Raw genomic sequence first — 26235 nt, 5'->3', positions numbered from 1 at the left:
AAAAAAAAAACAAAACACTACCAGCAAAGCAACCTCGGTATTCTTTGGATGGAGAATCCAGAAGGGATTACGAGAGGAGAAGAGATGAAGAGCCTTAGATCTCGATCCTTGAGATTTTTTTCTAATATGTTTCTTTTCTTCACCACACAAAGAAAAAGAAAGTGTGTAACTAACCAAATACACGATCTAGAGAGTTACAACTCTCCTCTCAAATAACATTAATTCAAAATTAAATTAAATTATTTATTTAATAAATTATTTAATATAGTATTCATATGATAACTACCTTATCAATAATAGTATATATTAAACTATATGTTATATCAAATATTAACATACCTTTCCCTCACCAATGGCTTTTAATATAAATCATATTTATATTAATTTTAACCATATGAATCCAATTCATATAAATAATATTTGAATCATATTCAAATATTTTATTTCCTCTCATATTAATTATAATGTATCAGATACATTATAGTAATTATATCATATATAATTAAATTAATTAATTATATCACATATCATTAATTCTCTCAATTAATTTGAAACATTCAAATTAATCCAAAACTAATTCTCATAAAAACCATGAGCTACTGAGGGACCTCATGGATCTATAGCGTTGAAGCTTCAATGCGTACGCGTAATAATTAATTAAACTCTTTAATCTAATTATTCACCATCCATTAATTTGACAGGCACTCCACTAAAGACGTTAGCTGCCCTTCATCGCACTAAAGGATATATTTCTGTGTCCATTGATTAACTAAATCCACAGTATGGATACTTCATAAATTGTCATAAGTACAACTAGGCCAAAATTACTTTTTGCCCTGGTAGTTAACACTCTAACTCTTAATTACCAACTGATCCCTCTAATGAACAAAAATCATAGGGGGTCAAAACCAAGACACCTCTCGGGCCAGAAAAGGGTGTGGCGTCACATTGTTTAAGCCCCAGAATCAGCCCTTAAGAGAGCAATTTATCGACTTACACCGACGTTGGGGAATGAGTAAATTCCTTCTTGTGTAGCTATGTTCCCAGCTCCCCAATCAGACGAAGCCCCAAAATGGTAGGCTTGTTGAGTCGGCGATCTGGCCACTCCCACCCATACAAATCAAAGGACCCTCTTCATAGGCAGGAGTTCACAACTCACTCAAGATTCATGTCATTTTACCTATGGTCATCCTGGTAAAATGTAAGTCTCTATTATGAAAGGGATATATAATGAGACTAAACATTTCGTGGTCTGGTCTTATACAAACTCCTTTGTATAGAATATCGCTGCTCACATGTCTCCACATGAATGATCAGGATCAGATCATTTGTAGCACTTTACAACAATTGTAACATCTACAAAACGGGTTATACTCGTAGTGTCACAAGGATAAGGTATCCAGCTTATCCATCTACTATAGACTATTTAGGTTATCACTTAAACATGATCCATCCCTATGTCTCTACATACATGTTTAAGCTACAAGATATCTTGGATGTTAGTTTATTTGTTTGTGGTTAATGCAACTAACTTTGAAATAAAACATCAAATATTTTATTACATGAATAAAATGTTTGTATATTACAATTACAAACTATAAGACTCTACGAGATTTAGGGTATCAACCTCAACAAGAAGGCAACACCAAACTTTCAAATTCAAACCTTAAAACCTAAAAGTTATATAATATATATATTAGTAGTAATTCGAGTTGGATTGAGTCAACCCGAATTGTTCAAAAATTTAGCCCGAGACCCAATCCATTCCAAAAAAACATAAAAAATTAACCGAACCCTTATAATTTAGGTTGTCGGTGTAGGGTTGATGCCCTAAAGTCTCGTGTCCTGTAGTTTGTAAACAGTTTGTACGAATGTTTGTGATGTATAATATATGATATTTTATTTCACTTCTTGATTTTGCTTAGTTGAATGTTTTATTTGCTTTACCACAAACCAATAAACCTAAAATCTTTGGTTGTTTGTATGTAACTTAAGCATGTATGTTGTGACATACAAGTAGATCATGTCTTAAATGATAACTAAAATGGTTTGTAGTATATGGATATAGGAGGGAAACCTTATCCTGGTAACGCTACGGATGCGGCCCGCTTTGTGGAATGGTCACAAGTGTTGTCACAGATGGTCTAATCCTGATCATTCATGTAGAGGACATGCGAGCGGGGGCGTTCTATACAAAGAGTTTGTATAAGACCTGACCACGAAGTATTAACGTCTCGTTATATAACACCGTTCATGACAAAGACTTTACGTTACTAGGATGACCATAGGTAACATGACATCAATCTTGAGTGATTTGGGAACTCCTGTCATTGAGGACGGTCCTTTGATTTGCATGGGTGCGAGTGGCAGTCGCTGACTCAAACCTACCATTTGAGATTCGTCTGATTTGGGAGCTGGGAACCAGCTACACAAGATGGAATTCACTCTTTTCCCAATGCAGCAGCAAGTAATAGATAGCTCCTAGAGAGCTGATTCCAGGCTTGAAAGATGTAACTCAACACATTCTCTTGCCCGGAGGTGTTCACACATAGTTGGACTATGTTGTATTATTCATTAGAGGAATCGTGTACTTAAGGAGTGAGATGTAATATAGGGGCAAAACGGTAAATTGACCCAAACGTACTTACGAACATCTGTGAAGGGTTATCATACTCATGATTGGTTATATCCGATGGACACAAAATTAATATATTGTGGTAAGAAGAGTTAGTTGTTAGTCTTTAATGGATGTCTGGCAGTTAAGGATGGTGGATTCTCGTGGCTAAGAGTTTAGTGCTATTTACGTACCGTTGAGACTTCAAGCCATAAGTCATAAGGATCTTGGTAGCTTGGATAAGTTGAAGGAATAAATTTTTTGGTTAGTTTTTGATTTTTCCAAATTGACAAAGGGAGTTCGTATATATGATATAATTGAACTGGTTAATTATATATGATATGATTGACTAAATGTATGAGATACTTTATCTTTTAGGAAATTGGATATAAATATGATTTATATCAAGTAGAGAAGAAAACACTATAGTAGATATATGATATCAAACTATAGGTTAAGAATATAATATGATTATATTATTAATTAATTAATTAGGCGGTTATGAGATAATTGGCCTAGTATTTCTCCGAAATCGTGCGAAAGTGGGAAGATCGAATTCAGTTCTAGTAACTGAAGAATAAAAATGAAAATTATTTTCATTTTGGAATAGATCCGAAAAATTGCTCACAGTGTGAAAGTATATAATCGCTTAGCATTGAGAGCCTATACGTTAGCGTCCATCATCCTAAACGATCGTACACCCGCGCACTAAACGATCGCCCGCGATATCTAAACGATCGCTTAAGTTTACTACATGATCGCTTAGCGCGCCGAGCGAACCTAAACAATTGCTTACTTTTTCTATACAATCGTTTAGCGCACTGAGTAGACCTAAATGATCGCTTACATTTTGATAGTCGATCACTTAGCTAAACCTATACGATCGTGTACCTTTTTCTAAACGATAAGCACCCGACTATATGATAGTCTTCTACTATCTCCCACTTGCTTGTTCGTACTACACGATCGCCTTTTCCTCCTCCCTCTACCAATTCCATCAAAGTCCACCCTTTGGATTGTCACTTTGAGAATATCGAGGGCTTCAAGTGGTGGTGTCGTCCCCAGTTGTTGTTGGTTCGTGTGCTGTTGATTATTTAGACAACCGTGGTGCTGTTAGGCGGCTGTTTGCTGAATGGTAAAGAGCGTAGAGGAGTTCGCTTCCGCTGGACTGAGTTTGATTGAAGATTGTCTTCAACTGGAACATTTACTCAGTCTTTTATATTTTATTTGTTAAAGCGTGTCAGTAATTAATGTTACAATGCATATCTGTTTGTTAGAATGTATGTATGGTAATTCTATCCCAATAAAATTGGAAAGATCCGCTTCCTCTCATGGATTCTCTTGTTTAAGAGTTCCTTCAGTCAGATCATTTGAACACTCATATTCATGATTTTCATACTCTTACAATGACAATATCTGTAACAGTAAAGATAACGGTAAAAGTAGTAGGTCCCATGTAATTTTCAACCGCAATCAGATTGAACATCTTTTATTCCTCAATCAGATTACACATCTCACTACAATAACGGTCACTTCTTACATTATCATTGATGGATTACTATCCAACCAGTGTAAACGTAGCCTAAATTCATCGAGGCCCACTTTTCAAATTACCTTTGATTTATTACTTTTGCACTAGTGTAAACATGGCCTAAATTAAATGATCATTACTTATACATTGTTGTATATTGATTGACGGTGGTTGTTAGTACTGTTTATTGGGTAGGTTTATTTCAAAATCATCGACTTTTGTTTGTTTGTTCTCGAAGGGTCCCCTTATTTATTTGGGTTGATGAGGTTGGTTTGTAAGATGTACTTCTAATAATAATTGTACCAATAGTTAACCCAACTATTATATATGGGTTTCACTTCCCTTCGACCTTAGGACAAACTCGTTCCATCTACTTGTTTAATGCTATTGGTTTGTCATTTCTCTCTTTCTTCACTATTTTCTTATCATTTGCTTTATTTCACATTACTATGAAGTTTTGTGCATCTTTTGGTTTCTAATGCACATTATTGGTCTTTGTATCTCCATTGTTAGTCTCTGCTTTTCACTTCATTTGTTTCATTACACATTGTCTTTAATGAAATGATTTATCATTATTTGTCTCTGATTTAAAATCCATTGTTGGTCTTTGTATCTACATTGTTGATTTCTTATTACCATTATTCATGACACTATCTGAAATTCATTATCTGAAATTTAGGTTTCAATGAATGAATTTCATAATTCTGAGGTTAGACTCTATTTCGTTCATTTGTTAATTTTAAATGGATTCACATTTTTTTGGGCATATTCCTTGTTTTCTAGGCTTCTTTAATTTATTTTAGACTGATTCAGAGTGTTAGTTTTCCATTGTTTATGGGTTTTCATCATTGTCATTTTAGTAATGATCTCACTTTCCTTCAACTTTAAGGACCAACTCATTCCATCTGCTTCCTACATGTGATTGGCAAGTCATTTCTCTATTTTTTTTCCATCATTTTGTTATCATGTGTATTCACTATTGTCTTCCTATATTGTTTCTAGTTTCGTATGGTACTAATGTTTTATATCATAACTTGTTTTAAGGTTGGTCTTGTTACAAACCAACCACATCAAAAATTGTTTGTCCACTTTCTCTTGCTAAAGTTTTCCTTATTATGTAATTCAAATTATGTTTAGAGATGGTTACACATTTTTCTTCCTTACTTATGTTTAGGGTTGTTATTAGAGATGTCCAATTTCCCCACGGGAACAGGGCCCGCGGGGATTCTCTGATTAGGCGAGGAATTGGAGAGTGAGTGGGGGAAAAATTTCACGTGAGCTATACAGGGACGGGGGCGGGGAACGCATTCCCCGTCCCCGCCCTGATTTGTTTTTACATATTTATTTAGTATAGTTATCTAATGTTATGTTGTTATTATTATTATTATATAAATATTACATTTAAATTTTAAATTTGATTATTTATTGGGAAAGATAATGAATATGTTTAAATTGAATATTTAAATTTAGATTATATATGTGAATAATTTGATTTAGATTTATTTCTTTCTACTAAAAAAATTAATTAGCTTTTTTAAGTCAAACTTAATTTATCTTTAAATTCAAATTGTAATGTACAACTAACTATAATAAACAATTTAGTGATAAAGTTAATTATTTAATTAAATTTTGTAGTGATTTAAATTAATTGGCTTTAAAAAAAAAAGTAATGGAGAAAATTTTCTTGCACGGAACCTGATTCCCGCGAATTCCCTGCGGGGAATCCCCTGATCCCTATGGAAAATTTCACGAGGACGGAGAATAAAATGGGGAGCGGGGATGAGGATGGAGAATGACATCCCCGGTCCCGCCCTGTGGACATCTCTAGTTGTTGCCAGTCATTACTTTTGTGTGCCCTTGTCAGAATGTACAATTAGCAGATTCGAGCATAGCTTAAGGTTAATATTAGAGAAAATATTCCTCTTCATAGCTGTTTGCATGATAAAAATATTCATCTATATTTGTTTCCTATGATTTTTAATAGAGTAGTCATATAATTTTCTTATGAATGACTACAATATTCCTTTTCCTAAAGTATAAAAAGTTTGAAGGAATAACATGAATTTAGCAGCATATCAATTTCAATTTTCATTACATTACTTCGTATTGCAAGTTTACTTTAAAAAGTTCGAAGGAATAACAAGTTTTTTGTTTTAGGAGTAATGGTCGTTCAGAGAGACTAATTTTTTTTAAAGAGAAAAGTTGCTGGATTTGTTTGTTCAAAAAAAGAGTACATATAAAAGGGGCAAGAAGGGTATCAAATAATTTTTAGTACAAACTTGTAGTGGATTTCGCTAAAATTAAGAATTCCAATGCATCACAACAGAGCGGGAAATATTCGATGGATGGGTGAAGGTGTAATTTTGTTTATATTTTTTTACGAATATTGGTAACCTAATCATAACATCTACTTTGCCCTTCATGCAGAGTCATCCTACAACAAATAGATTTCTACTCAAATCGTTCCCATACTATGATGATTAGGCTATAGGAGCATGGTCAGAGACCTTTACGAACGGGTCTAATGTGTCAAACCATATGAATGATGGTGTTCCCATTGCTTAATCACAAGATTCGAACATCCCCACGATGTCTAGAGAGAGAATGGATATGTGACAAAATTAAATGCATGGAACACGTACTGGTCGAAGCACTGAAGGAAGAAATGCTTCGAGTGGAAGTAATAGAAGGCGAAGTAGACATCAATCTGAAATGATAGAGGCTGTTAGGAATGTGGATTTTGCAAATGACCAGTTGAAGACGATTGCAGAATGGCCGAAAGAGAGGTTGAATTACATGCGAAAGTCATGAGCCAACTCCAAGATATTCCTGAATTGAAAATTCGACAGTGTGAAGCTTGTGCAAATCATATTTCACAATGTGCAAAGATACAGAGAGCTTCTTGTCTATTCCCACAATCATAAAGTTGGAGCATTGCAACCTTCTCTTAAAGAGAATGTTTGATCAACCCATATTTTGGACTGTTTTTCAATAATGAACAATAATTATTTTGTTTCAATTATGCATTTGAGTTTGTAGTAAATTTTGTATGTAATCTTTGTGGTCGATATTTTAATTATACAATTATGAGTTAGTTATTTTATTTTAGATTTTATTTTGTGCCTCCAAAAATGAAGTTTTATATATGAAACACAAATTGCATCATAATGTAATATTTTTTTTTTTTTAGTCTATGTTAACCAAGATACCTTCTAAAATGAAAAAAAAAAATGGTGAACTTTTAACATAAACTAAAATCGATCGATTTTGTACAAATTGGTAGCATATATAGTTTTAATTACATTTTCAAAATATGGTATTTCATATACATAATTATTTGTATTAATGGTAGAAAAAATTGCATATGATCTAAAATAACCTAGATTTAAATTACAAATTGTTATACTTCAGATTATAATAACCTACACTCCAAACACCAAACTATTATAACACACTAAAATATAGCACCCCAAACACAGACAATAATAAATCAAACGGTAATAGTCTACACCCCAAACACAGACTATAACAACACTGTTTATTATAACGTACAGACTAATAATCAATACCCATAAACTATAATAACCTACTCTACACCCCAAACCCTCAATCATAATTTGCCCAATCAATATATTTTAAACTTATAATGAATATGTAATCAATATTGTTCAAATACATAGAAGTAGCCAAGAGAAATTTTGATTAATAAATAATAACATTCTCATCGAACAAGTATTTATTCAGTTTCATTCGCGTGGGGTGGGGGGTATGGAAGCACAGAATTCCCAGTGCTGAGAGAGAGCATTTTTTTCCCTTTTGATGAGAATAGGCAAATAAAACAAAATTGGAGTCTGATTAATCATTAATCATAAATATAATACACATAATAATTACTTTCCTTAAAAGAAATCAATCAGTTGAGATTCCTACTATAATGGGTGGGGACAAAATTTTAGGGAAAACATAAACAGTGAACCTCACAGCTCAGCTCCAAGTAGTAAAGAAAGTAATGGTGATTATCTCAACTTTCAAGCAGCAGCAGCATCAGAAGGAAGGGTACTTTGAATATTTGAAGGCATCAGAATGTTAAAACCATCTGCAGCGGTAGAAACAAGCATCCCAGGAATTTGAGCATGCCAATGTAATTCTTTCAAATCCTTTTGCCCCTGATGAGTGAGCAGAAACACGTGAGACGATCATATGTATGTGGTTTTACATGATTCGCTCAATCAAGAATATAAAAAAGATGGAAGATGCAAAAGGGATAGGTACCTGATGAACAAATAGAAGTTGTGGAGGTAAATCTTCTGGTGCATTAACTTGTTCTTGGGTCTTTTCTTTAAACTCTGCTTCTTCTTCCTCATCCTTTTCCAAAGAGAGGTCCCAAATTCTGGTAGTAATGGGAAAAAGTTAGGAATTTTAACTTGAGTTTAGTAACAAATGATTCTTTTCTTCCTCATCAATGCTTCATAGTTTATCACTACGACTTACGTCAACTGGTTGTCGGCTGATGAAACTGCCAGTGTTGAGGCTTCATGTGGACTCCATTCTATCGACGTGATGGGGCATTTGTGGTATTCAAAATGCGCTACTACAGAATCTCCTTCCTGCCAATTACAGAAGGAAGAAAATGACTACTAAAAAAGGGAATATATGCTTGTGAGGCGTTCTTAAATTTAAGCTTTCTTTGAGTCTAACACTACTTACCTTGAGCAATCGGAGATCACGAATAGAAAATGTTCCATCATCGCATCCAGATGCCAACATGCAGCTTGCAAGTCTAATGACATAATATAATTGAATGAGCCATATTAAAAAGAAAAAAACGAAACAATGATAGAGATGATACTAAACTGTTAACTCTACCTGTTCCATGAAATAACATTCACATCAGCGTTGTGTGCCTTAAAAGAGGCTGCAGGAGACTTCCCTGATCGAACATCCCATATTGCGATACTCCCATCCACAGAACAGGAGGCAAATACATGAGGTTCTGTAGGACTCCACTGCACAAATTCAAATTCAGGAGTTGTCAGAATTTTTTGTTTGAAGGAAATGTGATCATTTAGAATTGAAGTATACCTGCAGATCTTCAACGCTTGCAGAATGTCCAACAAATGGAGTAGCATCGACATTCCATGAAGTGCCAGATGAAGGCTCCCACAAATGAATAAAATTTTTACAGTCCCCTTACAAAAATGACAAAAAGTATCAGTATAAAACGGCTACGGAAAGTCATAAAGTTTACTAGTCTCAATGGTAAAGAAAGTCGATGCATACCAGACAGAAGCCTTCCAGGAACAAGTGGATTCCAGTCTAAAGCATAACCTTCATCCTTATGCTTGAACAAAATTAATGGAGCCTGATTAAAAACTGAAGATTCGCCCTGACTAACTTTAGCTTCTGATCCTGCTAAAGTATTGAGATGAGAGCTGAAGTCCCAAATCTGCATAATAAAAAAATACACACTATAAAACTAAATAAAGGCTAAGAAGCTGAACTGCCTATTATTAACCTTACAGATATTAATAAAAAGGTTAAAATATTATTTCGGTCCCTATACTTTGGTGGTTGTTCCATTTAGGTCCCTATACTTTCAAATGTCCAATTTTAGTCCTTGTACTTTCAATAAAGCTTAAAATTGGTCCCTACCATTAAATTAGACTTGAAAATAAGCTAAGTTGGCAAATAAAAATAATAAAATAAATTGAAATAGGATAGAAAATTAAAAGCCAAGACACTTGAGTTAAAAAATCAATTGTTTTTTCTCTCTCCCATCCTCTTTTTCTTCTACAACTTCATCTTCTCCGTGCTTTCTCTCCTCCTCTTCTCCAACTTCACTTTCTTCTTTCCCCATTTAAATTAACACCCCAAAAATCTATATTAAAAATATCAAGTTTCTAAATCATTAAAAAGAATACTTGGAATGCATGGAGGCTGGCCAGTGGAGGTTGCATCCGATCGTGAAAATCAGAGAATGTTTCTTTAAAACTATTGAAATTTTCAGAGGAAGCCAACATATCGACCAACATTTGTAAGTTCAAATCTAAGAAATTTGAGACAATGGTGCGCCGGAGATGAGACATTCCAATTAGAGACATGAATACTGGGTATAATTGAGGGAAATGAGGTCTATTATTATTTGATTTTGGAATGATAGGATCAACACTGTTGATTTGATAGCCGGATGAAATGAGGATTTTGATCAAGAGCTTGTGGTTGAGGTCATTCAGATCCAAATCATTGTTGTTTAATATATTGATCTGTAGATGATTTGTAGAAGGAAAATAATTGAAAAAGAAAAAGCGAAAGAGGTTGAAGGGTTTTGATCAAAGAACAATAGCCATGAAAAAGATGAAGTTGCAGAAGAAAGAGAAGGTGGGGGGAAAGGAAAAAGAATTTATTTTCTAACTAAAGTGTTTTGGCTTTTAATTTTCTATCCTATTTCAATTTTTTATTATGTTTATTTGCCAACTCAGCTTATTTTTAAGTCTAATTTAATGGTAGGGACTAGTTTTAAGCTTTATTGAAAGTACAGGGACCAAAATTGGACATTAAAAAGTACAAGAACCAAAATGAAACAACCATCAAAGTACAGAAACTAAAATAGTATTTTAACCTAATAAAAAATACATATAAACTTTTTGTTCAGTCCAGAAACATGGGAAATTTTGCATAAAATAAAATGAAATAGACTTGACCCACCCCTGCATAAATAAAGACAAACTCAAGGGTACATGTAGTCGTCCTTGAAGACTTAAAATATCTCAAGACACAAGGACAAGCTCGAGAATTAGAGAGTATAAATGAAGTCTAACCTGGACATGGCCACCATCAGCCCAAGATGCACATATATGAGGATTTTGCTGCATGGCACGTATACGATTTACACATCCTTCATGAGCTACCTTGCGCAGCTGTTGATGAAAAGAGTATAAATACAAACACATCAGAATCAAGGCAAGATACATTAAACAGGAAACAACGAAAAAAACATTAATTTAATATCATAACACCTGCAAAACTGGTGCCTTAGATCCACCATCGTCCCCATCTTCAACATCCTCATCGCTGTCACTGCTATCACTGTCCATGTCAGTGTCATCCGTCACTGGTTTACTGGGCAATAGTTCACGTCTCTTTCCAGAAACATTAGATACTTTAAATATTCCAATGGAATTCCATGAAGATTTCTCTGCCTGCAAAATAAAGACCATGATATCTTGAAATAATGACTCATAGAAAATGAGAAAGTGATAAATGCAATAAAAACATGAAATTTAATAATTGAAACAATAAGTCCCTTTTACCTAATGTAGAGAATTCTTATTTCACTCCTCCAAAAGGATGGTATCAAGAAAATAATTAACTGGAAAAATATTTAGCTTAACTAATTTATTCTCCGAAAAGATCACCAAATATATAAAGACATTCGTTCCCCATTAAAATGAGTACATCCTCAGAATCCCATACTACCAACAAGAAGGAAACCTTTTGTCCTATCCCAGGAAAAGGCATTCAAAAATCAGACATAATAAAAGGCTTTGCACTAATCAAACTCACCTGAGTCCCTGCGACAAAATAAAGAGTGTGTGGAAACTCTGTCCTCACCAAGCCTAATGTGTCACGAACAATATCAAAGCTACAAACATTTAACCAATTCAAACTGTAAATTTAAATCCTTAAATGATGAGAGCATTATAGGCCTAGAAAATATACACAAACTAAATCGGAAAGCCATGACTTTCATTAATATCCAATAAAAATTGTGTTTGAAATTTGAACACCATCCCTAAGAGAACAGGCTTTTCAATGTTACACTCTTTGCTTCATGATAATAAAAATTAAATTCTGGCACATTATATGACCTGCCAGATTCTACAATCAATAACTCGGCCATCACAGCCAACTGAAAATCCCAAAAAGTCAACAATTAGGAAACATAAATTAACGGATGACAATCCAAATTGCCCCTTTGATTTTCCAGCCGTACATTGGTTAGAGAAATTCACCCAAAATCTACATTCCCAAACAATCAAAGAACTAAACATAAATTTTAACCATCATATTGGAACTTGAAAATTAATTGAAAAAACAATAAGCAAAAGTTCACAATACCTCAAACAGGGCCAACCAAAGAGGAAGGCATGGAGAGAGTTGTACGCAGAAGGATCACACTGAAGCTCTTCTCCTTCTTCCAACTTGTCCACCCCCGGTTGCCAGACCTTTGCGGGCATTGAGGGTATGGAGGAAGAAGAAGCTCCAACCCCATTTCTCCTCGAGCCCCTGCAAAAAAAAAAAAAAAAAAAAAGAAAAGAAAAGAAAAAGAAAAAAAGACTATGAAATCTCTCAAATTCACTGATGAATTAGAATTAGGGTTTTAGAAGAAACTGAACCTTGCTTTTTCTCTTGGCTTTCTTAGGGTTTTTTATGCTCCGAACCATTTTTACGTAGTGATGTTCTCTCCGAAGAAGAAACTCAGTCGAGGGGTTTTGCTCAGACGTCCTTAAAAGGGTGTAATCGATTCGGCTCGAATTAGGGTTTATGTCAAATTTCGATTTTTTGGGCCGCCGAATTGATCAAACCAAATCGACGCGGTTTGGTTGGTTTGGTTTGGTTGGTTCGATTATGTTAGGTTACGTCAGTTGTCGGTTTTTCGGCGACGAAAATTAATAAAGTTAATGGTGGACCCAGGTTTAATTTTGTTAGATTTTAATTGGAACTCGCAAATAAAATACCAATTTGATTTCAGATTTAGAATCTTGAAACAAAATCTAATCTAGCTTTTATTTGGTCACTGTAATGAATCAATTATTTTTAAACACATTTACTTAACTATTTGTATTTTATAAACGTAATTAGATTGTTTAACCCTTATTATTGGTGTAAGCGTAATGCATTTTTTTAATTTCTTTTATCTGATACTTTTATCTATTTATTGAACAAACAACCACCCATAATTTTGGACTTTTTTTTTATTTTCTTAACCCATCAAATGGCTAGTTACATAAATAGAATTCAAGTCCAAAATAATATAATATGTACTACAACGAAAAAATAATTGCACATATAGATCAAAAAATAATAAATTACTAAAAAAAACTCACGCGTAGCCACCATTTTGCTCGTTTTTTCCCATTTTCTCAAATTAAAAGGTATCGTTAATAGCAGCTATCAGTGATAGCCATTGATAGCTGCTATCGGCTGCTATTGCTGATAGCTTCTATCAATTGTTATCGATGATAGTCGCTATCAACAATAGCTTTCAATTTGAGAAAAAATAATACGGTCTTAAAATATTAGCTTTTAATTTGCTATCAATTATCAGTAGCTATCATTTATTCACTTTCATCAATTAGAATCAACCTTGAAATATCAATATGTAAAGCTATCAGTGGCTATCAATCATAGATTTATAAATAATTATCAACTTTGAAAGAAGACCAACAACTTTGATTACCACAGTAACTATAATTAATAATATTTTATCATGACTATCATTTATGGCAACTATTAGTCACTATCATTGATATACTTTCATCAATTAGAATCAACCTTGAAATATTAACACTTAAGGCTATTAATGATAGACTTCTATAATTGGTTATCACCGATATATAGATATCACCTAAGTTCTATCACTGATATCACTAACATCACTTATATTGTTGTTATCAGTGATAACTTATTTCATTGATAACATCACCGATAAGATGTTATCATTGATCTCACTGATATCATGCTATCAGTTATGGTTTTCTATCATCAATGACGTGCTATCAGTGGTAGCTTCTATCATTAACAACGTGCTATCGGATAGCTTCTATCATTGATGACATGTTACTAGTATTAACTTCTATCACTGGTAGCATGCTATCCGTAGTAGCTTATATCAATCATAGCTACTGAACACTTTTTTGCCCCTTTATTGTCCTTTCCAAACATTTATAAGTCCCTTTTTCTTTTCGATGATAGTTTATATGACGAATAAACATGCTATTAGTGATAACTTCTAGGCATTCCATTTACATTTTAGTTCAAAATTCAACTTTATTAATTAAATTCACTAAGTTGGCTATCAATGATATAATTTTATAAGTGGCTATTAACTATGAAAATGTAATAAAAAAAAAGCTACCAATGGTAAAAAAAATATTAGTGGCTATCACTGATAGACTTCCATTTGCTATTTATATTTATTATTTGTTATAATAATCAAACTTGATGATTTGGTTTGTTGGTGTTAAGTCACATATGAATCAAGTACTTTCAAGTCTTGGATACGAAACTCAGCATCTTGTGAAAAAAAGGGAAGAAGAAAAAATTCAAACAAAGGAAAGAAAAATTTTAAAAATAAGAAAAAAAGAAGAAGCAAAAAATGAAGAAAGGAAAGAAAATTAATTAGAAAAAAAAAAAAGCAAAAATTAGAGAAATGAAAGAAAAATTTAAAAGAAAAAAAAAAGGAGAAAAATAGAAAGAAAGGGAATAAACAGAAAATCGGAGAAAGAAAAGAAAATAATAATAAAAAAAGAAAATGGAAGAAGAAAATTAGTGAACGGAAAGAAAAAAAATAACCAAATTGAAGAAAAGAAAGAAAATAAAAAGACTAGAAAAGGGTGTATAACAAGACAGGGAGAGTAAAATTAGAAATTAAAAAAAAATAAAAAATTGACTAGTCAACCCATCCATATTTATAAATATTTTAAAGATGTCATATGTTTTTAGATTTTTTCTCTTATTCTACTATTTATTACAAATATCTCGTATCAAATAAAACTCTAGATTTTTTAAAAATCTTTTTTTCAAGCAAATAACATCTTACGATTTTGAATTTTTTTTACCAATACATCATCCAGCAAATAACTATCTCAAAATTTTGAACTTATCGATATGTTATAGCAAATAACATCCTAAAATCATAGATTTTGTTTTTTTATATAGATACCGTCGAACAAATAACATCCCCGAATTTTTTATTTTTTATTTTTTATGTTATTGGACAAATAACATCGATAAGCTAGGGATTCTATTCTCTCCCTAACAAAGCATTTCCTTCCAATTTGACTCATATTATCTCACTCAACAAATTAAAAAAGAAAAAAAAAAAAAACTATTCATTTGTTTTGCTTCTCTTTTCTTTACCCAAAAAGAAAGAAGAAAAAAAGTAGCAATACGATTTTGAAAATTAACTGGTCTTACCTATATCGACCACATCCCAAAAGTTTGGATTTGTTTCGTATTTTCTTATGGATACTGTCATCGATCAAATACATTAATAACATGGTCTTATCAGTGAAATTTAGTGATAACCCAAAACACGATACTTAGATCAAATTTGAAAATCGTTCAAAAATATTTTTAAAATACGGTGGATCTCACATAATTTTCAAAGGCAATTAGATTGACCACCTTTTAGTACTCAATCAAATTACAATATTTGATTACATATTTTATGGTAGGGTCCATATTTTATTACGTCAAATGGAACTCACTTTTTAAGTTACGATTGATGAATATGTAAATGTGACCTTAGTTTAATTTGGAAATTTCTAAATTAAATTTTAATTATGATTAATTTGTAGTTGGAAAATGATTTGAATTTGAATTTTAATTCAATTCCAAACTACTCTTTAATCTGATTTAAAGTTAATATTTTTTAATGTTTTCGAATTCAATGGGTTTCAGATTTGATGAAAATTTCTAATATGTTTAGATTTAATTTCAAATTTTCAAGAGGGTTTCAAATTAGTCTTAATTGGAGAATTCAATTTAATTTTAGTAAAGTTTTCTGATTAAAATTTCAAGTTGCTAAATTGAATTTCAAATTATTCCAAACTAAAGTCTATATTTAACAGTGAAATTTGAAATAAAACAATTTTTCAATTTTTCAAAATTGGATTTTTAAATAAGAATCTTTCACATTTTCAAAAATGAGTTTTTATCATGAAGTTTGAAATAAAATTCTTATTTTCTAAAATGAATTTCTGAAACAACAACTCTTTTTAAATTCTATTCAAGTTTACTTCTTTAAGCTTTAAAATAAAAGTTTTTTTTAAATGAATTTCTAAATTTGAAGTTAATAGTGTCCTCTTTTTAGACTTTTTCATGAAGTTTTAGAAATACAATAAACTCTCCCAGATTGATTTATTTAAACAAACAATTATTTTGGGAAATTTAATAATGTTCTCTTTTTGAATAATAATCTTAAAAGATGCATAACTTTTCCTTAAATTCGATGATGAAATATTAGGAAACATAATTTTTTAATTTTTCATGAGTGAGCAAATTATCGTTAAATTCAAGGTGAATTCTATCATTATTTTTGTTTTTAATGGCCTCAAACCACTCATAATTATTTTTCATATTTTCTTGGGACATTGAAAGCAAAACTCAAAAAATATCTTTCTTTTATTAAGACCAAATAATAATAGGACAACTTTTTAATAAAATGTGGTAACCTTTTTTCAGGACGGGTGTTATAGTGGTGCTAATATCTTCCTTACACTCAACCGACTCCCGAACCTTAAATCTAGTTTTGTAGTCCATTTTTATTTTGAAAGGGTGAACATTGGTGACGACTCCATATCTCTCATCTTGAAAGGGACTCCAAGAAAGGATGTCAGTTACTTTACGTTACGATGATGTTGCAACAAGCAAAAGGTAAAAAAAAAACATGAATTTTAAAAAAATGGCAAAAATCATCTTGGGCTTGAGAAACATGTCTTTTAATTGGTTGTCCTGAAAATTATCAGGATGAAGATTCCATCGTTCTAAGTCACTTCATCACAACATTTCAAGTTCTAATCTTATTTTAAAATTCAAAAGAACTCCTAATTTTGAAATGTTTACAAAATAGAAAAGATAATATTGTGAACTTTGGAAGGAACAAAGACTTTTCTAAATAAATGGCCTCTCCAGTAGAAATCTGGATTATATTTTATGTTTTTAAATTGACTGAATACAGTAAATATGTGTTTAGCAGATAACTCAAATTCTATTTCTGAAAATTATTTTCGGGTTATGTGACTCAAATAGTGCTAATTTTGAAAACAATATTTTTATGTTTCCTTTATACCTAGATTTTGAATATTAAATTTTAAAATGCATAGTTATATTAAATAAAGGTAAAAACATTTAGAAATACAATATTTCATGTTATATACTTAGGTCATTCTTTAAAAATATAATATGTATTACATAATATATTATAAATTATACAACATTACAAAATAAGAATTATATACATTTTTAACATAAATCATGTTCGTAAATAAATTAGCAATAGTATATTGTCAATAATAGTGTGGAACTACAACTACAACATACGGAGGGGAAGAATTTGGATTGTGACATAAATTTTGAATCAATATACTTTTTAAAGGGTTTATAAATACATAAAATTAAAAACTAATGAAATAATAATATAAATCATCAACTACTCATGAAATATTTTTAGGATTAAAGTTTTGTTGGCATGCTTGTATGATTCAAAATAATTTATTTTCCTCCTACAAAAATAGCATAAATGTTGTTGTTAGAGTAAATTTGAGAATAAATCCAAACAAAAACTTAAAGATATATATCATACTAATAGCTTTGTTTTTTGTTTTTTTGTTTTTTGTTTTTGTTTGTTTTTTTTTTTTTTTTTTATTTTCTTTTGAAATCTATCAAATTCAATTAGGTTTGTTCATCAATATTGTTGTCCTAGGTAGTTTCTTCTAACAACAATGGATAGTTTCTTCTTTGAAAAATATTTAGTTTATTATGTAAAGTCATGTACTATTTGTATTTAGTTTTATGTAAAATCGTGCATGTGTTTGTGTGAATTTTAGTTATTAAGAGCAAAAAGGAAATGTAAAAATTCTCTCTTTATAACCTATTTTAATATAGTAAAGATAAAGATATTTGTAATTTTGAATATTTTAATTATAAATAAATAGTAATATCGTTTCAATATAATATCACTTTTAATTAACTTGGTCCAGTTAAACCAAACCAATTCGATTGGTCCACTCAAATTTTCAATAAGATATTTTCAACCCTTTGCTTGTTTTTGATTTTTGAAAAATTAAGTTTATAAATACCACTTTCATTTCATAAATTTTATGAAAATTTTTTTTAATCCGTTTTAAACTAATATTCTACAAAGGCGCAAGTTTGGAATACGAAAAAAATAAAAGACAATTTTCAAAAAATTTGTTTTTATTTTCAGAATTTACTAAAAACTCAAATGTTCCTTTAACAAATATAAAAACCCATAATTGAAAATTGAAAGGAAACAAGCATAAATTTTCGAAAACTAAAAAATAAAATAATTATCAAATGAGGGCCTAAGCCCCCATTTGAGAACTATTTACTTTTAGTTTTTAGTTCTCGAAAATTAAGCTTATAACCTTCTTTATTTTTATTGTTAGTTATTTACTATGTTTTAAAAAATCAAGCAATGTTTTTGAAAACTAAATAAAATAATGTTTGAAAAGCATGTTCTTGTTTTTGAAATTAGACTAAGAATTCAAATGTTTTTTTTATAAAAAAAAAGGCTCTAGTAAGAGAAATTTAGACAAAAAAAAAAAAAAAAAAAAAACAGTAAACAAAAAACAAACATCATTCTCAAACGAAGCCTAAAAGACCTTACTAGACGCTTAAAAAAAAACAAAATGACTATCAAATGAGCTAATGTTCTTTGAATTATGTTACATAATTGTAACAAACCTACAAGAAGATATCATTCTCCTACAAAAGAGTCTTAAAAGAAAATTTTACAGCAACTGAATATATTTACCTGGATGGGCTCTAATCAGTTATGAGAGAATAAACTGATAGATAAACAGCATCTCACTATCAATTTACTTTTTTACTAAAACCTAACTTTTCTCTCCAACCACTAACCATCCACTGGTTTGGTTCTTGCTGCTGATCTTCCAACATGTTCTCAGTAACTATGCTAGTGGTATCTACCATAAGCGTTGAGGGGATTTCAGTAATAACTTCACTATCACTTTGTTTTTCTACTTGATCATTCTCCAGTTGATCAAAATGTTTCTTCCTTGCACTTGCAAACATGTAGGCTGCAATGCATGAAATACACATCAGTTGCAAACTAATGCTTGAAGTTTTCTTTAGCACAAAAAAATGTGGGTGGAAAGAAGGGATTTAAATTTCCGATCTCGTGGGAAGGAGTAGATGCCTTAACTGCTGATATATAATCCAAATTCCAGCTAATGTTTGAAGTTAGTAAGGTAAATTCAGTCACGTGCCCAGTGGCTGCAGTAAATGTCTGGTGTATACCAAATGAGCGAATTTTATTATTGATAAAAAATTATCAAAACAAGAATACAATCTCTCTATTTATAAAGAATTGAAAAGTAAACTAATCCTAATCCTAATTGATAAAAGAACCTAATCCTAACCCTAATAAACCAAAGAATCTAATCCTAATCCTAATCAATTAAGGAAACTAATTCTAGTTCTAATAAATCAAGGATTTGATCAAGATACCCTAAATTACTCTAATCCTACTACATCATTCTATCTCTCCCAAAAAATTTCATCATCGAGTTTAAAAAGAAAATGAAGGTAAAAATAAAAAGGTAAACCATTTGAACGGAAACAACTTCGAAAAATTAATATCAACGACATCCAAATTGCACAAGTTGAACCAAGATTTGTCTTTTGAAATGGAATAATTTTTTTAGCAAAATCATCATAAATTAGTCCAAGAATTATGTTGTTCCAGAAATCCATTGCCAATATAACCAAGTCGGAAGAAAACCTTAGTAAATTTGACTTGGGTTGGGCCATATTGATTGTAGTGGGTTTAAGTATGGGCTGGTTTGAAGGCTTCAATAAAAGGAAATGGGCTCTAAATTGGAATTGGGTCTGAGGTTGTTTTAGGTTCAAAAAGTATGGGCAATGGGTCGGTTCGAAAAAATGAATATGGGTGGAAAATTGGGCCAATTTGGCAAAAAGAATTTGGGTTGATTTTGCAAAAAGAATACAACTAGAAAAGTCGCAAAATAATTCACCTAGCATTGCTTCATCTTTTTCTCTCTTGTAAACGACTGCGAATGGGATGTCAATCGGCCTCCGATGATCTTCTTCGTCAGCTACGCAATCTTTTTCTTCTTCTTCTTCTTTCTTCGTCGGATCTGTCAGTTCGGCCATCTCAGCCTTGCCACCAATTTCGCCAGAATACCCACATTTTTTCAATTCCAAATATGTCATATCCCACGTTGCTTCACAATTGACTCGAATTAGGTTTTCAAGTTTCTTCAAATAAGTTTGCCCATAGGTATTTTCTTCTTCTACCTCTCCGACGTCGATTTCAACATCTTTAATGTTGTGATGAGATTTGTGGGTCGAGTCACTTTCCTCCATTTTCGACGTCGATTTCCTTTCCAATTTGAGTCGCGCAGGCTCCAATTCGAAAACAGTTTTGTAGTCGTTGTATTCCTCTCTTTGAACTTGTGGTCTGCGAGCTTTTCTGTCCATACCCCACTCCCTATTCTCTTCTTCCTCCTCTTCTTCACTGGATAGTTCTTCAAATTGTTGTTGTCTCCTCTGATAACACCCCGTCTTGGTTGTTCTGGAACATGACTAAGAGGTTCTTGGACGTTTCTTGGAAAGATTTGAGATTGGTAGGTGTTTTGTTGCCGTTCTTGATCACCAAGATTCCTTTCGACTTCAACTCTTTGGGTAGGGTTTACCAAATCTTGAAGTTGTTTTTGCCCTTCAAATAATTGATCCAACCGAAGAGAAATTTTTTCTAGTAACTTCATGATATCATCAACAGAACCTTCGACCGACTACAAGCATTTGGTCGTAGTGTTCGATGATAGGACGGTGGGTGTCTCCGCCTCTTTATTTTGGGAGGTTTCAGCCATAGAAGGCTTCGTTCCCTCCATCAAGCCTAGTTGATCTTGATGCTCTGATACCAAATGAGTGAATTTTATTATTGATTAAAGTTTATTAAAACAAGAAGACAATCTCTCTATTTATGGAGAATTGGAAAGCAAACTAATCCTAATCCTAAATAATAAAAGAAACTAATCCTAATCGTAATAAACCAAAGAATCCAATCCTAATCCTAATCAATCGAGAAAACTAATTCGAGTTCTAATAAATTAAGGATTTGACCAAGATACCCTAAATTACTCTAATCCTACCACATCAATGTATCTTTGACTGAAATTCTAGTTTGAGAAAAGAAAGCAAAGACTTTTCATTGATAAAAGAAAAGGTGAGTAATGCTTAAATTACAATGAAATAAAATAAAACAAAATATAGCAATTATAACCATTACAGCTAAATACAACCAATAATTGCACTCAGAAACAAGTTGAGGCCCTTCGTTATCAGCCTAGTAGAGAGTATAAATATTAAACGACAAGCAAAGAGAGGGAGTGAATCTTCCGTTGAACTTTCCAACTTCAACAATCTAGATGCAAGCCATTCTTTTACCGGATAAAGAACAGAAAAATCTAGAAATCCAAACAAACTTCCTCTTTCAGCAATTGACAAAGGAGACAGACCACGATAAAGATTCTGCAACCCAATGATCAAAGGCTGAACCATTGGGCAGTAACACAATTCTGAAAAGACTTGGTAATCTTGAGGTCAAAACCAATATCTCAAACGAAGGAACCTTCCAATTTGAAAATCTACTGCCAATACCAGGTTTAAAAACAGCAATAGAATCCACAATGTAACCAAGCCTAGGAAATACTTATCCAATGGCTCCAAAGACTCAAATCAAACTTTCAAGTTTCTAGCACAATATAATGAAGACAAGAAGAGAACTATGATCACTTCAAAGAGAAGCACAGGACAGTGTATGGCAAGAATTCAGATTCAAGACTCAGTAAAATTTTCTATGTTTTCCAGGAAAGGAAAATGGAACAGCTGATCTTGGTTATTACCTCCTCATTAATGGACCAATTATCAACTAACTCAAACCATTGGACAATATGAGGAATGAATCATCTAAAGTTGTACTTTAGATGAGATATTGAAGAGATTACATCTTCCTCTCTCTCCTGCTTAAAGTAATTGTCCCCCCACCATTAATTTGAAATTTTAAAAGATCATGCAAAATATATGTGCATTGGACAGATCTAATAAAAAATAAATGTTGCACGCCTTCCCTGAATCTCAGAGTGGTTATGAACCTGACTTGAGATGTTCTATATAGAGAAATGAGAATCCTTTTTCCTGATTAACAAGAACGGCCACCTTCCCAAACTGATTGATACCAATTCATAGACTAGTCAGATGGAGTATTGTGTGACTTGGAATAGAATAGGCATTCCTACTCACTTTTATTTGGGTCTCTTAGTTAGAAAACCACAAGTTTAGGTCCCGTTTAATAATGATTTGTTTTTAATTTTCTACGTTTTAACTTTATTTTTGTTTCCTTTCAATTCCCATACAATGGATTTTAGTTTTCTTTAGGAAGCATATGAATTCTTAGTTAACTTCAAAAACAAAAATAAGTTTTTAAAATCTATTTTGTTTTTATTTCCAAATTTTAGTTTGGTTTTTGAAAACCGTGATAGAAAGTATACAACAGAACAAACAAGCTTATAGGTAGAAGTAGTGTTTACAAACTTAATTTTCGAAAACCAAGAACCAAAAACCAAATGATTATCAACCGAAGCTATAATTTTTCAAGCTTACAACACTTGTAACCTAATGAATGTCCCTCCCTTGTAAAATGAGATTAATACCACATCTTCAATGAAACCTTTCGTGCTGCTTAGAGTCACACTCTAACTAGTGAAGTTCAAGAACAGTGGAGCATATAGAAGGTAAGATCGGAACTGGAGGAACTAAGAAAGAACAAACACCAATCTTTACTTGACAACTTTTATGCATGTGAAACAACAATAGTGTAGTGGCTAAAGTATCACATCATGAGAGTACTCATTCAACCAAAATAGACACATTTTGTCAGCAATCTCATCTTTGGAATGGAACATAAAGATCAGGTCATATTGACTTCAATAGTACTGCGAGCTCTCATGCATTTCCCTCTATAAATATCGACTTTGTACATTACTAATCCCCTATCTCTCAGGCTTTACCTAATGTAACTGGAATTGGAAGCATGAACTAATGCCATTAACAACAAACAAGGAGATTCCACAAAACAATCACAGCAGTAGCATCAACTAGCAACATATTTTACAGCTAAACAAAGAAATTCATCCCAGTCATTACATCAAACACCTGGCCTGCAAAAACTAAAACATCGAACATTCAGGTTGTTTTCATCACAAACTTTATTTTTTCTTTTTCAAGAATCATTTCAAGATCTGGGAAGCTAAAGATCGAGGTTCGGATTAAAGAAAAACATCCCATCGAAGAATGCGAGGAAAAAGGAAAATGCAGGAGGGGATAGTAGGGTGAACCTGAAAGGGCGAAATTGGAGATCAATAGAACGCGCCAGATGACCTTGAAGCGATTGGGTAATAAATCATTGGGAGGTAAAGACGAAGACGAAGACGAAGATGGCAGTGGCGCTCGTGGGTCCGTCATTGAAAGTGGTGGAAGTTGAGTGATTGGCAATGGCGTTGCCTGAGCGCTGACTCGGTCTTGTGTGTTTTCTTGTGTGTGCGCCGAGCAATGTTCCTTCGGTCTCTTTCTACGATGTGATATGGTTATACGGATACGATTGTGATACAATAATTTGTTATTTTCTAAAAAATTAAGATATATTTCTAAAAAAACGAGAATACTTATGTACTTTTTCGTCTTTAATATTGATATTGGTTAATTAATTTAAAATAATTATAATAATTATAATTAATTAAATTTCACTATTTTCTGTCAGTATTAAAATTTTACTTCATAATTATTTTAAATTGATTAATAGATATTAACGTCAATGATTAAAAGTGAGTATTTAAAGATAAATTAAGGTTAAAAGTGTAAATCTTGATACTTAGAGGCTAAATAGAAACTAGATCCAAAACTTAAAGAATAAAAAATGTATTTCCCTCTTTTTAATTTTAATTTGATTTTTTTTCCATTTTTCACAAAAGGGGAAAATATGCAAGCCATAGTAAAAACACTTTCAATCTTAAAATTTCATTCTAAGTTTGATGGCTTCAATGAGGAACCAAGAAAAGGGAAGGAAAAAATTTGTAATTTTTATGATAAATTATCATTTTAGTATCTAACGTCCCTACTTAATAACTATTTAGTTTTTTATTTTTGTTTTTTTAAATTAAATATATAAACACTACTTTCAACTGCAAGTTTCTTTTTTTTATTATCTACTTTTTACCAAAGGTTTAAAAAACCAAGTCAAAATTTGAAAACTAAAAAATTAGTTTTTAAATTTTTTTTTCTAAAAAAAATGGTTAAAAATTCAATAATGGTACTTAAAAAGAGACAAATTACTATAAGAAACGGAGAGAAAATAAGTTTAATTTTCAAAAATACCAAAAACAAAAAACAAAATGGTTACCAAATTGAGTTTAAACGTTAAAATTTATTGTGTTGAATACACGAATGTTTAATCTTGTGTCGGTTAAGTCCTTATATGTTCAATTTTTCAAAAAAAAAAATTAGTAAAATTAAATTTTGTTGTCAAATAGGACTATAAATTAGGGATGACGAGAATAACTCAATTAGCATGTACTATCAACTTCAAGGGTTAAAAAAAAAATAGAAATGACAAAATTGTCCACTTGCCCCCAACCAATTGGGTTAGAAAATCTGTGGTTTTGGAGGTGAACCCCCGAAATGTTAATTATTTATTTTTAATGCACATATATAATTTAATTTAATTACTTTTATGTATTTATTATATTTAATTCCATAATATAATATTTTAATTAATTTTATAATAAAAATGTTAGATTTTTTTAAATAAACGAAACAATAATACTACCAACTTTAACATAAAAACATATACAGTTTTAATATATTTTCCAATTTAAATTAATTTTTAGTTAAACTAAATATAAATAAAAATGGCAAAAGAGGTTTTTCTTTGTGAAGATCCAATCCTGATCGGGTATTCTTTGACCTCGACCTTGATTTTTCGAAAGGAAAAACAAGATGGGACGAAGATGGAGAATGCGTCCACGACCCCTGCCATCCATACCATAATCTTTCAATTTGTATGTTAACATTTTCGTGTTAAAAACTTTAAATACAACAAAGACAACCAGACATAAAATTAAAAGTTATGAGATCTATTAGATTTTTTTGGAAAAAAAAGTTTAGGAATCTATTTTGCATACAATTAAAAATTCATGTAGATTTATTAGACATTTTTTAAAACTTTCATGGATTTATTAGATACAAACTTAAAAATTCAAGAATTAATGTTGTTTGAAATCTTTTGACGAAACCTAACTATTAATGTTCTGACATATAAACAGGTCGTTTTTGGGACATAAAATCAAGAATGATTTCGTCACGTAACATTAAAGGGTCGTTTGATTTAAAATTTATAGATATCTTGGAATTAAAGATGACTGTGTTTGGTTATGTATGGAAATAAGAATAGGATATATAGGAATGTGTTATAATTATAAAGTATAAAATTAATCAAAATTAAATTCAATAATTATTTTTTGTTTGTTAATTTATTTTTCTTATATTAAGTAATTAAATCAATTTTAAGTCATTAAAATTTAATGAAATTTACCCACTCATCAATAATTTTTTTTTTTATATTACACATTTATATTATCAATTTTTATTATAAAATATTGATAATTAATTTAAATATCTATTTTCTTTCTTCTTTTTTTTGTAGTTTTGTTAATTGAAGAGTTAATTAGCTAATTGTTTAATGTCAATTATAAGCCTTATATATATACAAAAGAAGTTAATATAAACTAATTGATTTGAAATCATCAAATAATGTTTTTAATTTTTACAAAATAATTATAATTATAGATTAAAACTAGAAGTACAAGTGTCAAGATTGTTTAATTGAAAAAAATTAACTTATTTTATTATTAGTTAATTAATTTATATTTTTTAAAGACTAATTAATAATTTTAATAACTATATTTATGATATTAATATATATTAGCCATAAGAAGAGATTTAAGCAAATATAATTATGGTT

At 31.2% G+C, this 26235-nt stretch overlaps 2 protein-coding genes across 4 annotated transcripts; both read right to left on the bottom strand.

Annotated features, from left to right (window-relative positions):
- Window positions 1-7927: 7927 nt before the first annotated feature.
- LOC120070723 (glutamate-rich WD repeat-containing protein 1) lies at window positions 7928-12692 on the bottom strand. The gene is made up of 12 exons (XM_039022575.1): window positions 12542-12692; window positions 12264-12430; window positions 11709-11787; window positions 11162-11344; window positions 10964-11062; window positions 9426-9591; window positions 9228-9334; window positions 9012-9151; window positions 8853-8925; window positions 8637-8752; window positions 8418-8535; window positions 7928-8311 (listed from the first exon to the last, which is right to left on the bottom strand). Exons 1-12 carry the CDS (start codon window positions 12587-12589, stop codon window positions 8174-8176), a joined length of 1434 nt encoding a protein of 477 aa, XP_038878503.1. The 5' UTR covers window positions 12590-12692; the 3' UTR covers window positions 7928-8173.
- Window positions 12693-18803: 6111 nt separating this feature from the next.
- LOC120072271 lies at window positions 18804-23778 on the bottom strand. 3 transcript variants are annotated; one of them, XR_005480402.1, is made up of 4 exons: window positions 23555-23778; window positions 20171-21072; window positions 19339-19422; window positions 18804-19213 (listed from the first exon to the last, which is right to left on the bottom strand). XR_005480402.1 is itself a non-coding variant. In XM_039024712.1 (3 exons), exons 2-3 carry the CDS (start codon window positions 20634-20636, stop codon window positions 18987-18989), a joined length of 693 nt encoding a protein of 230 aa, XP_038880640.1. In that variant the 5' UTR covers window positions 20637-21072; window positions 23555-23778; the 3' UTR covers window positions 18804-18986. The 3 variants fall into 3 exon arrangements, 1 of the variants encoding a protein (XP_038880640.1); XM_039024712.1 differs by lacking the exon at window positions 19339-19422; XR_005480401.1 differs by lacking the exon at window positions 20171-21072 and having other exon boundaries at window positions 18804-19422.
- Between the last annotated feature and the right edge of the window lie 2457 nt (window positions 23779-26235).

The sequence above is a fragment of the Benincasa hispida genome, chromosome 2, assembly GCF_009727055.1.
Source record: "Benincasa hispida cultivar B227 chromosome 2, ASM972705v1, whole genome shotgun sequence".
In the NCBI taxonomy this organism is placed as follows: domain Eukaryota; kingdom Viridiplantae; phylum Streptophyta; class Magnoliopsida; order Cucurbitales; family Cucurbitaceae; genus Benincasa; species Benincasa hispida.
This window is presented reverse-complemented; position numbering and strand designations above follow the sequence as displayed.